The sequence below is a fragment of the Typopeltis vanoorti genome, chromosome 8 (genome assembly GCF_054136105.1).
Source record: "Typopeltis vanoorti isolate ZY-2024b chromosome 8, IOZ_Tvanoo_1.0, whole genome shotgun sequence".
In the NCBI taxonomy this organism is placed as follows: Eukaryota; Metazoa; Arthropoda; class Arachnida; order Uropygi; family Thelyphonidae; genus Typopeltis; species Typopeltis vanoorti.
Window position 1 is genome coordinate 103,687,377 of NC_143556.1, and position 12,265 is coordinate 103,699,641.

The window sequence follows — 12,265 nt, forward strand, 5'->3', positions numbered from 1 at the left end:
TGCACGAAAAAAACCTGCCTCTCACTCCCCTACTCACACCCTCTTTATACAGTTTCCAGGGATGACCTCTGGTTCTCCCCTGATCTCCCACTATTCGCTGTAGAACTTCTCCACCATTGATCCTATAACAACCCCTTACCAACTTGTAGGTCTCTATCATATCTCCCCCCTTCCTTCTCTCCACTAGACTCTGCAAATTACATCTTTTCAATCTTTCCTCATACTCGACATTCCAGAGGTCAGAAATACCTTAGTCAGTCGCCTTTGGACCCTTTCCAACATCTCTTCATCCTTCTGAAAACCAGGTGACCAAATCTGGGCACAATAGTCCATGTGTGGCCTAATCAAAGCCTTATACAATGGAACAAGAATCTCCCTACTTCTACACGTCAGTGTCCTCCTCATCATTCCCAGAAGTCTTTGTGTTGTCTTCACAATTTTGGCGATGTGTCCCCTAAATTTTAGATCTTTATCCACTATCACTCCCAGATCTCTTATTTCCTCTACTTCCAACAATATATTCTCACCAAGCATAAATTCTGCATCCCATCTTTGTTTTCCAAATTTTAAAACCTTACATTTTGCAACATTGAACTCACATCCCCATTTGCTTGCCCAATCACTCAATTTATTCAAGTCTTCTTGCAAGGCCACAACATCTTCACTACTCTTTATGGTTCGTCCCAACTTTGCATCATCTGCAAAAAACTGAATATCTCCATCCAAATCTTCGCCAATATCATTAATATACAAGTTAAATAGTAATGGCCCTAAAACAGATCCCTGAGGCACTCCACTAGTGACTTTCCTTTTCCTGGATATTGCACCTCCATACACAACTTGTTGATACCTATCAGATAGCCAGTCTCCAATCCAATGCACTAATCTAATATCCAACCCCATCTGCTCTAGTTTGATGTCAACTTATCATGAGGTACTCTATCAAAAGCTTTTGCGAAATCCAAGTATATTACTGTGTATCCTTCTCCTCTGTCCAAGGAAGCAGTCACTTTATTGTAATAAGTAAGTAGATTACTAAAACACGACCTCCCTTTAGCAAATCCATGCTGTCCATCAAAGATTATACCATTGTTGTCAACCCAACTCTGGATCCTAGTTCTCACAAGCTTCTCCAACAACTTAACCACAACACCTGACACACAGATAGGCCTATAGTTTGATGCTTGAGTTCGATCACCTCCTTTATGAAGTGGCACAATCTTGCCCTCCTTCCACTCTTTAGGGACTTGACCAAGTGCAAGACTCGTATTAAAAAAATATGTCAAGGCAGGTGTCAACTCTCTGGCACATTGCTTCAGAATACGCGGTGATATATTATCAAGTCCCACAGCCTTATTTACATCTAGTTTAGTCAACTCCCCAAACACCTCTTGCTCACTTACAGTCAGTCTCTCTTCCCCATCATCTGCTCTTAATCTCTCCATGAAGTCACATTCACAAGATTGAAAGATCTTTATGAACTGCTCATTAAGTATCTCCACCACACATTCTGCAACAGCTGTCTTTATACCATTTCCTCCAATCAATGTCATTCCATAATCATTCTTTCTTTTGCTGGCTACATATCGAAAGAACTCCCTGGGATTCTTTTTAGCTTCATTAGCCAACTGCTGTTCGCTAATGTAAGTAAGATTTGGATAACCTGAATTCAGTATTATAACACTACACTTGGTGAAGATAGCTACAATAATTTCACGAATAATCATCCTGATACACGTGTGCATGCTTCATTAGAAGTTTAAAGCAAAAATACATTTTCTAGAACTTTTTCATTTATGTTGAGAAATCTGTTTGTCAGTCTGGTTCTGTTTTGATTTTGTTTTCTTCCTTTGTCATTGATGTTTAAGTTTAAGTTTTAATTTGTTCATATCACTGCTGTAGAGTGTCAAAAGGGGCTTTTGATTCCACTTGGAGAAGCCAATAATAAAAGGACCAGTGTGTTACAGTGAACCACGTGTCATGAAAGTTCTGATTTTGAAATTATTTCAGTAGGTGTTATTAAATTAGGTTTGAATCAGTTTTACTTTAAAAAATATTAGTTTTATTCTATGAATTTATGCTTCTTTTAAACAAGCATAATTTTTATTGTTTTGCACTGATTTAATTACATATCCTCCATATTTTAAATCTTACTATACAATGAGTTATTTATTAAATTGTCTTTTATATTCTGGAGTATGCTGCTAGAGGAACTTGCCTTCTCCCCAGCCCCAGAGAATAAGGAAGTTGTAGGGGATGATTCAGAAGTGGTGAGATCAACATGATCAGTGACAGGGTTGTGGAATGCTCTTTACGAGGATAGATTTGTTGATAGACAGAAAAGAGAGAGAGAGAGAGAATATGATAAGTCAAATAAGTCACTAAAGGAATATTATAAGATTGATGAAGAAATAGTTAATTACATGACAAGAAATGAAAATAAGGAGTTATCCCTGAAAGTTTTATGAGTGTGGTTAGCAAGTACACATTCACTATTTTTTTATTTGGAGTGTGGTAAGTGAATGGGTTGCTAGGTACAGTTGTGGATGCGTTGTCAGTGAGTGAGTTTAAGGAGAATAATAGGTATTGTATGAATAATGCATAGTGTTGGTCTTCCATGACAATTCTTTGATTTCCATGGAGATGCTTATGTAATAATTTGTGTATTGCCAGAAGTGTATAAACCATGTAAACTGTTAATGTTTCCATACATAGTTTTAGTCCTATACTGCCTTTTAATACATGTGCAAATAGTATGCAAAATTTACTGTAACACATGTTGCTGAAATGATAATTTTAATTAAAGTACTCTGTTGAAGCTTACCATTCCTGTTCATTCAGGGAAGTTGCATAGAGAATGCATAAATTTTTAATTATCCAACTGCAATGGAAATCACTTAGCTGGTTAGATATTTGAAAGAAGTCTGTTATTCAAGCTGCACTGTAGAGGCAACTGTTGAATGCTTATTTAACCTATTCAATGGTCAGCGAATTGAAGGTTTGCTTATTTGAAGGTTGGATAAGAAATCACTGCATCAGTAAAACTGGTGAGGAGGATATCATATTTTCTGGCTATTGTAAAACCTTTTGTGATAAACAAAAATAGAGAAATGTAAGAAATGTAATTTGACAATAAATGTGACAAGTCAAAATAAAAAACTAAGACATGCTTCCTAGTGGCACAAATAAGCTAATTATTTTGATCCAATCAAGTAAAACAGAAAAGGAATATAAATCACTGTTATTGTGGGTCATTGGCATTTTCAGAAACTATTTTTAAATATTGATTTATATGTGATATGAAGCTAAAAGTCACCATACATGTAGATTGCGAAGGCACATTGTATATTATTATATGACACCTCCATGGAATTCAAGGATTCATTGCAGGAGAGACCCCCATACACTATGTCACTGTTCACCATCTGTGCATTATATCATCTACTACCCAGTTAATTACACATATTCTCTTGTCAATTTGCCTGGATTCAGGATGAAAAACCCAAAAGCCTTATGACTTTTGGGTTTTCCTACCTCCATATGAGATAAGGAGATAACAGGGTAGTATTTGACATACTGTTAACTCGCCTTCCATTTAAAAAAAAAAAAAAAGACCGTTTAAAGATTCCTCTCATTATGGTGAAAATCAAAGACTGCATTGTTTCTTCATCCAAGCTGCACTGTGAAGTCAACTATTGACTATTGGGTTGCCAAATAAATTCGTTTGGTTTTTCAGAGTGGAATGAAACAAATTTTATTTAATACATACTAGTCAGTTATATATTGACCCTCTTTATCAATGACCTCTTGCCATCTGTCCACCAACTTCATTATGTCACGTTCATAAAACTCTCTAGGTTTACTGGCGAAAAACTGATCTAGGTGTCTTTTGACAGCCTCCTCATTAGCGAAGGTTTTCCCGTTCAGAGAATTCTGCAATGATCGGAATAAGTGGTAATCGGAATTTGCCAGGTCCGGTGAATACAGAGGATGCAGCAAAACATCCTGGCCAAGACGTGACAGTTTACTCCGGGTTGTTAACAATGTGTGGGGTCTGGCGTTGTCGTGGTGAAAGACAGCTTCTTTCCGATTTGCCAATTCAGGACGTTTTGTGCTAATTGCACGGGCCAGTTGCGTTAACTGTGAGCAATAGACAGTTGAATCAATCGTTCTGCCTGACGGTAGCACCTTATAGTGGACAACACCTTTATAATCTCACCACATAGAACAGGATCTTCTTTGGGTGCAATCCCGCTTTCGAGGTTGTTTGCGGCGGTTTGGTCGTGTCCCCATGATCTTTTGCATACCATGTTATCATACACGACCATTTTTCATCTCCCATAATCATCCTCTTCAAAAATGGATCGTTTTCTTGGCAATGTTGCAGCGAATCACAGATGGATATGCGAGCAGTCATATTGATGTCAGTCAATTCATGTGGCACCCAAACATTGAGTTTTGAAACATATCCCAGCTTGTGCAAATGGTTTTCAACGCTTGTATGGGATATGTTCAGTACTGCAGCAATCTCCCGCACTATTTATAATGGATTTTTGTCGACGATATCCTTCACAACACTAGAATCAACCTCCATCGGGCACAAGACGCATCACTGATGTCGAAATCTCCAGAATGGAATTTGGCAAACCACTTTTGCCATACGGCAAAAGTGATTCTGTTAAGGCACCATCCCCATATACGCTGCATATTTTTTTATGGGCCTCCACAGCTCATTTGCCTTTTTTGAAATAAAAAAGCAAAATATGATGGTAATGTACATTATTTCCTTCCATTTCTAAAAATATATTACACACACTCAACTGAAGTAGGCCGAACGAAAATTCACTTGAAAGGTTATGTGAAATGTCGCATTTCAACTGCGCAATAGCATTGTGCGGTAGCTCAACAATAGCGACAGGTGAAGCGGTGTAAACTTGTACTAACACATAAATCAAACGATCTTATTTGTCAGTTCTGTTAATCCAGTTTCTGAGTAGGCTAGGCTAATTTGTTGAGATTGGTTGGATGTTAATAATCTGGAATGCTTAAGAGATGTGATATAGGTTCTCATTTCTGTATTGTTTGTTCTTGATTTGTTTCCTTTTTTTGTGGAGTATAAATTTTAGACAGGGAGTTTTTTTTTGGGGGGGGGGTAGTACTGTTGTCAGAAACTCTTAGACCACATGACCATTTCTTATTTGACCAACTTGAACATTTATTTCCATGGGATCTCCTTATTTCTTTATCTTCTTTTATTCATCACTCATCATTCCCCTGTAGATACAAGCCAATTATTCCATATTCAGGTAAACCATATCCATATCCTAAAGAAAAATTTAAGGTTATCTTTATTTTTTACTGATATTTAATAAATACATATCTAAGTAACAAAGAAAAAAAAACAGCCTGATGCCAGAATTGTAACCTTCAGCTAAAGAAGAGGTATTCTTTAATTAAAATATTTAATTTGTTCAGTAACAGATATAATAATTTATGTATAACAAATCTTATAAAAATTACTCTTTTATATGTACAGAATCCAAAGCCAGTACGAAGGAAAAGAAAGAAACTTGGTAAATGGGAAGATTATATTGATCGGGGAATGGGCTATGATGAAACTGATCCCTTCATAGATAATGAGGAAGCTGTGAGTGTTTTTATGCCTAATTAGCCTTGTTTTGTCTTATACTATATCATTTGCTAATTGCTGAAGTATTTAATTTGTTACTTGATTAATGATACTATTGCTCTGATTTTGTATTCATTTCTGTTGTTACTATCATCAAATTCCTGAACATGTTCCTGGAAAGACCTGATTTCAAATCCCATTTAGGATGAGAAGAATCTTTATGGGCTTTTTAGCTGAAGATGAGTTAGTTGGTCTCATATGGAGGTGACAGGGTTTTTCATTCCACAAAACAGACAAACTGGCCATAAGAACATGCAATTGACAGACATAATATACTTGCTGCATTCTGAGTTGCTTTGGCCATAAATCCAAATAACTTGATGTGTATGTCTTCTTCTCTTCAAAGATTAGGCATTTGCCTGTTCTGGCTTCACTGGTCTTTCCATCCTGTTGCTGATCTTCCTCTCTCTCTCTGGTCTATATCTAACCACCTCTTTTCGTAGCCAATATCTTTTCACCCTAGACTGATGTTGTTTCCATTTCTCTCTGTGTTCTTTGATCTTTTCATTTATTTTATAAATATCTAGTTCATTTTGGATGTCTTAATTTCTTATATGGCCCAATTTTGTGCATCCTTTAATTGTTCTTAAAAATCTCATCTGTAGTTTGTATTTTACTTTCATCTTTCTTTTTAACCATCCATGTTTCTGAACCATATAACAGAGTGGAAGTGGCCATTACTTTAATAAATTTTAGTTGAGTTTCTTGTCTTGTTTTTTTTTTTTATTCAGTGTCCTTTTTCCATAAATTTTCTGAAATTTTATTTTTTCATCTATATCTTTATCTTTTAGATATGTTATTATGTAGCCTAAATAATTAAACTGTATCATCTGTTCTATTATTTTATTTTCTGTAACTATTTTTGATCTAACATGACCCCGACCTTTAAATGCCATGACTTTTTTCTTTTGTGAAATTTTTAAATTGTATTGTTGGCTTATTTTATTAATTATTTTATTTTATTAATGAACTGATTTTTGAAGGTCATCTTCATTGTCTTGTAATATAATCTGATCATCTGCATATAGCATTGTATTGATAACAGTTCTTCTGGTTAACTGGATACCTTGTTTTATTGTTGTTTTCCATATTTTAATAATCTGATCTCTCTCTCAATCTATATATATCTACTAAAATAAATCAGGGTGTCAGATAGGGATGTAGCTTATCTCCAACTGTATTCAATATACTGAAATAAATCAGGGTGTCAGAGGGATGTAGCTTATCTCCAACTGTATTCAATATGGAGATAAGTTACATCCCTGTCTGACACCCTGATTCATTTCAGTCTCTTCTGTTAATTTATTATCTAACTGTAACTGGATTTTTTCATCTTTATATAAACTTGACATAGCTTGTACCAAATGTAATGGATATTCTTGTTTTTCATTATATTCCATAGTTTTTCTGTGTGTATTTTATCGAAAGCTTTCATGTAATCTGTAAATGCTACATGAGTATGAGTCTAAATTAAATTCTTGTCTTTTTTTCCATAATTTGTTTTAGCACTATACAGATCTATACATGATCTTCCATGTCTGAAACCATTTTGTTCTTCTGAGAGTAGATTGCTTGCAAGGTTTCTAAGTCTTTTATTCAGGATTTTACTGTAAATTTTGTAACCTGTATTTAATAAACTTATTCCTCTGTAATTTCCACAATTATCTCTGTCTCCTTTCTTAAATATAGATATAACTTTAGCTTTTAACCAATCTGATGGAACCTCACATTTCCTCCAACAGTTATTAATTGTAAGAATCTGGAATTTAAATATTTTCTGCCATATTTCCAAAGCTCTATATTTATGCTATCTAATATAGTTGATTTTCTATTTTTTGATACCTTGATTGCTTTTTTTAGTTCTTTCAATTTTATTGGTTCTATGTCAGTGCGGATTTCTTCATTATTATTTTCTGTTATTAAATTTGGGTCATACCATAAATTCTTATAATGTTCTATCCATTGTTTCTCTTGTATTATATTGATTTGTGTTGTATCACTTTCTTTGTTGTTTAATTTCGTTAATATTTTGTAGGCTATGTCTTGTCTTCTATGTATGCCCTCTTCTATTTTATTAATAAATCTGTACCAAGAATCTTGGTGAGCTTTCTGTACTATGGTTTTAGCTATTTCTTCTGTTTCCTTCGTATGTTTTTGAAGGAGTGATTTGTATGTCATTTGTTTTTCTTTTATTGCATTTTCTATATCTGTGTTCCAGATTTTTAATGTTTTTCTTTTTAATGTTTTATCTTTCTTTCTAAGTACTTTAGAGGCTGCTTTATGGATTATCTTTATTAAAGTTTTTTTCCATTCTTATATATCTTCACTAATTTGGGCTTCTTTTAGGTAATCGGTTAATCTTCTTTTAGGTAATCATGATTGATATAGCATTCTAATACTTTCCTCTTGTAATAGATATACTTTGTATACATATTCTATTTCTTGTTTTTTCTTATTTATTTCCTTTCTCCATTTCGCTAGTATTTCTGTTTTAGAGACTACTAAATAATGATCTGAAAAAATTTCACCTCTTCTGTAAACATGTACATCTCTCATATGTCGAGCTGGTTTCTTATTAGTAATGATATAATCAGTTATAGATCTTGTTTCTCTGCCATTCCAAGTATATTTATTTCTTTCCTTTTTTTTTTTTTTTTTTGAAAAAAAGTACTGGTTATTTTAAAATTATTGAAAGTACAGTAAGTCTAATAGTAGCGATTGTTATTCATGCAAATTTCTCCATATTTTCCTAAGATATTTGGGATTGGATTATTTCCAATTCTAGCATTAAGATCTGCGGCTATTAATATGTAGTCATTTTTATTACATTTATTTAACTGTTTTTGTAGTTCCTCATAAAACACTGATTCGGAATCCTCTTTCCTACCTTCTTCTGGGGCATATATTCCTATGATATTTAAGTAGTTTCTTTTTGTTTTTAATTTAACTGTTATAATTCGATCATTTACAAAATTATACTTTCGTATTCTATTTTTCCATTTATTATCAACTAGAAGCGCTGATATATTGGTCCACTCCACTATATAGCATAGTAAAACCATCTATCTCTTTTGTTCCCTTTAATTTCTTTTTTGTTTCTGTTATCTCTCTCAGTCCAGCTCCTACCAGTAATTTAGTTACCACTGGCATAGCTCTTGAGGTCATTGGTGTGTGCAAGCCTTATCACATCAAGGTGGAGATACCATTAAGGATGTACGTGGTACTGTTATATTCCAGTATTGGAGTCATATTTTACATTTAATTCTGCCAAGGAGCAAGTAACTGCATCAGTCACCCTAGATCAGAACAGGATCAATGCATTCTGCTGATCAAATACTTATTTAGTCAATATTCTCTCTCTCTCTCTCTCTCTCTCTCTCTCTCTCTCTCTGTTTTAATGACTGTATCACCTTACATTAGCTCTTCTTGCACAGTCTGGAATGCTGACAAATCCAAGTTCTTTGCTAACATCTTCAGTTTTAATGATTCTGCTATTGATATACATTCACTGCTTTGGTTTTTCTGAGTATTCTTATATTATCTGTGGTTTGTATTCTTCCATCAGGTTATTTCATCTCAGCTCTCATGTCAACAAATTAAAATTTAGTTTGAATTGCTGCCTTGTATAGTACATTGATTTCCATAAATTAAGAAAAAAAGAGAAAAATCATGACAACTCAAACTGTATGATGAGTATGCAATTTTGTGCAAAGCAATATGATGAGATATGAAAGAAACATCCATAAAACTTGTAAATGAATACTTTAATTCAATAACAAATGGGTATGCGAAGATGGTGATGAAGAGATCATCAAATGTCAAAGTGCCTTAGTGAGGAATGTGATCACTGATATCATTGTGCGCTGTGAACACAGCGCACAATGATATTTTGCACCATTTATGGTGTCTAGGAGCTCAGTTGGTAATAACAGCCATCCTGCAAAGCTCTCCTAACTCCCTCAGGGTTTTTTTTGGAGGAGGAGATTGAGAGCAGCAACATATCTACCAAGAGCATCCCAGATATGATCAATAGGATTAAGGTAAAGACCTGGCTGGCCATTCCATGTATATGATAGTCTCTCTTAAGGATGCTGGTCTATGAACTTCACTCAATGAGGACGAACATTATCATCTTGTAAGATTAATGTCCCCCCCCCCCTCCATCGCAGATGCGATGGAGGGGGGGACATATGGATGATTGGAGGGTTCCAGGACTTTGTATAAGTTGCAGCATTCATGGTTCCTCTAGGAAACACATACCTATCAGTGCACCCACCCAATAGGATGCCTCCCCAGACCATCACACTGCTTCCACATAAGTGTCCCTTTCACGGATATTGAGGTGAAAAACATTTCACTAGTTCGCTGTAGATGAGGGCACACCTGGTATTGCTTTGTACCAGGTGTGCCCTCATCTACAGAGAACCAGAGATATGTTATTATTCCTCTAATATCCATGAAAGGGACATTTATGGTGGTGATAGTGTGATGGTTAGGGAAGGCATCTCATTGGTGCAGTGGACACGCTAACCTGAATATACTTTGAATGTGGTTCCGCTAGAAACTATGAATTAATTAAACTATTCATATACAATTTTTATGGGTATATTTCTTTCACATATCATACTGCTTTTCACTAAATTGCATAAAAATTCTTCATAGATCAGAAGAAAGTATTGTAATTTTAAGAGTATTTTCTGTGAGCCTTCATTTAATAGGTTAATAAATCTTGATAACTGTTGCAGATTTACTTCAAAAGATGATCTCAACCTGATCTGCAAAAGTCAAGAAATGAATTGTACCTAGTTTGACATCAGGTTCTATCACTTATTTTAATAGTATGGTCTCTGTTGATTATAAAGAGCAGTATAGATGGTGTGCAACTCTGTGTATATGCGAGCTTTAAATGCTGGTTAAAAAACTCATTATGTAGAAACCTACATAATTCACAGCATCATGGAATAAAATAAACACTTCAATGCATCAGATATTTTGGGTTTGTCTCAGAGACATCATCTGAGATGAAACTAAGGTTCTGGAATTATCCCTGAATGATTCCTTGTCAGTGCCTTTGTATTATTAGGGAAAGATATGTTCTTTCTAAATTTTGTTTCGAAACAGTTTATGATAATCCTGGTATTTTCATTTTTTAACACAGTTACTGAAACAATATATGAACAGTATTTATTTTGAATCTTTCTTGTCCTTTTTTTCATGATGTTATATTCATGCTTGCAGATTATGGTTTTACAGTAAAGTAAATAAATGGGTAACCATCTATTGGCAAAATTAAAAGTATAAGAATATTGTGAGAATAAGAGTGAGAGGAGTTATAAAGCACAGGTCAGAAAAGTATTGAGTATTGTCTGGAAAGCTAAATGGAGTATGAAGAGAAATTGGCTATGCAGGTTAAAGGCAATCCAAAAGAATTGTATCATTATACTGCAAGCAAAAGAAAGGGCTCACTTTAGTGAGTACGGGCATGGCAAACCCAAGGTACCTGATGCTGGACCATGCCTTACTTCATGTAATATATATCTGTTATATTATTCTGTAGACTGGTCCCTCCTCTTCTTTCTTTGCTTCTTTCTCTTCTCCTTGCTCCTTCCCTCTGATGCTATTAGAGTATTCGAGGGCTAGGGGTGAGTCTTTCCTATCTTGCTAAGTCATTTCGTCTTATGCAGCCACCGAAGGAGGCAAGCTAACCTCAATAGGTGCCGGTCCCAAGCCCGAATAAATGCAAGGGTTGATGTCAGGAAGGGCATCCGGTCGGAAAACTTCAGTTCCAACTCAAACTATGATTATGAATCAAAGAAAAAATGATATAAGGGCTAGGGCGTACCCCTTAAGCGATGCACAGCCACATCGCCCTACAGCTGCGAGAAGTGGACGAGGGCTACCACATCAAGGGCGGGTGCAGTTAAGGAAGCGAGCCCAGCAGGTGGAGAAGATGTTGCGAGTGGGAACACTGAATGTTGGAAGCATGACTAGAAGGGGAAGAGCGGTGGCAGACATGATGAGGAAGAGGAAGTTGGACATTTTATGTGTGCAGGAGACAAGGGGAAAAGGCAAAGGAACTGGGAGATGGATATAAATTGTTCTACTCTGGAGCGAATAACGAGGGAAGAAATGGTGTAGGAATTGTGGTGTGTGGCAGAATGAAGGGTGAAGTATACTGGACGTGGGTAGAAGGAACGACAGGATCATGCGAATGAAATTGGGTCTTGGAGAAGAGCGGGTGGTCGTATTATGTGTATATGCCCCGCAAGTTGGTTGTACAGCAGAGGAAAAAGATGAGTTCTGGGATGTGTTAGATGAAGAAATGAGGGAATTGGAAGAAAATGAGATGGTGATTGTCGGAGGAGACTTGAACGGGCACATAGGAAGACAGAATAGAGATTGTGAAAGGGTGCATGGTGGCCACGAAGTGGGAATGATGAACCAGGAAGGAGAGAGGGTTGTGGACTTTGCAGTAGCATTTGATCTGGCAATTGTGAACTAGTTTTTCTACAAGAGGGAAGAACATTTGATAACATTTAGGAGTGGTAACAACAGCTCACAAATTGACTACATTTT

The 12,265-nt window shown here is 35.6% G+C and overlaps 1 protein-coding gene across 1 annotated transcript in view; it reads left to right on the forward strand.

The window, feature by feature from the left end:
• The window catches only part of LOC150104247 (uncharacterized), a 260,544-nt gene that overhangs the window by 59,379 nt on the left and 188,900 nt on the right, over positions 1-12,265 (forward strand). The window contains exon 3 of the mRNA XM_090396434.1: positions 5,537-5,647. Coding sequence (XP_090252560.1) covers positions 5,537-5,647 — 111 coding nt within the window. The remainder of the gene's footprint in view (positions 1-5,536; positions 5,648-12,265) is intronic.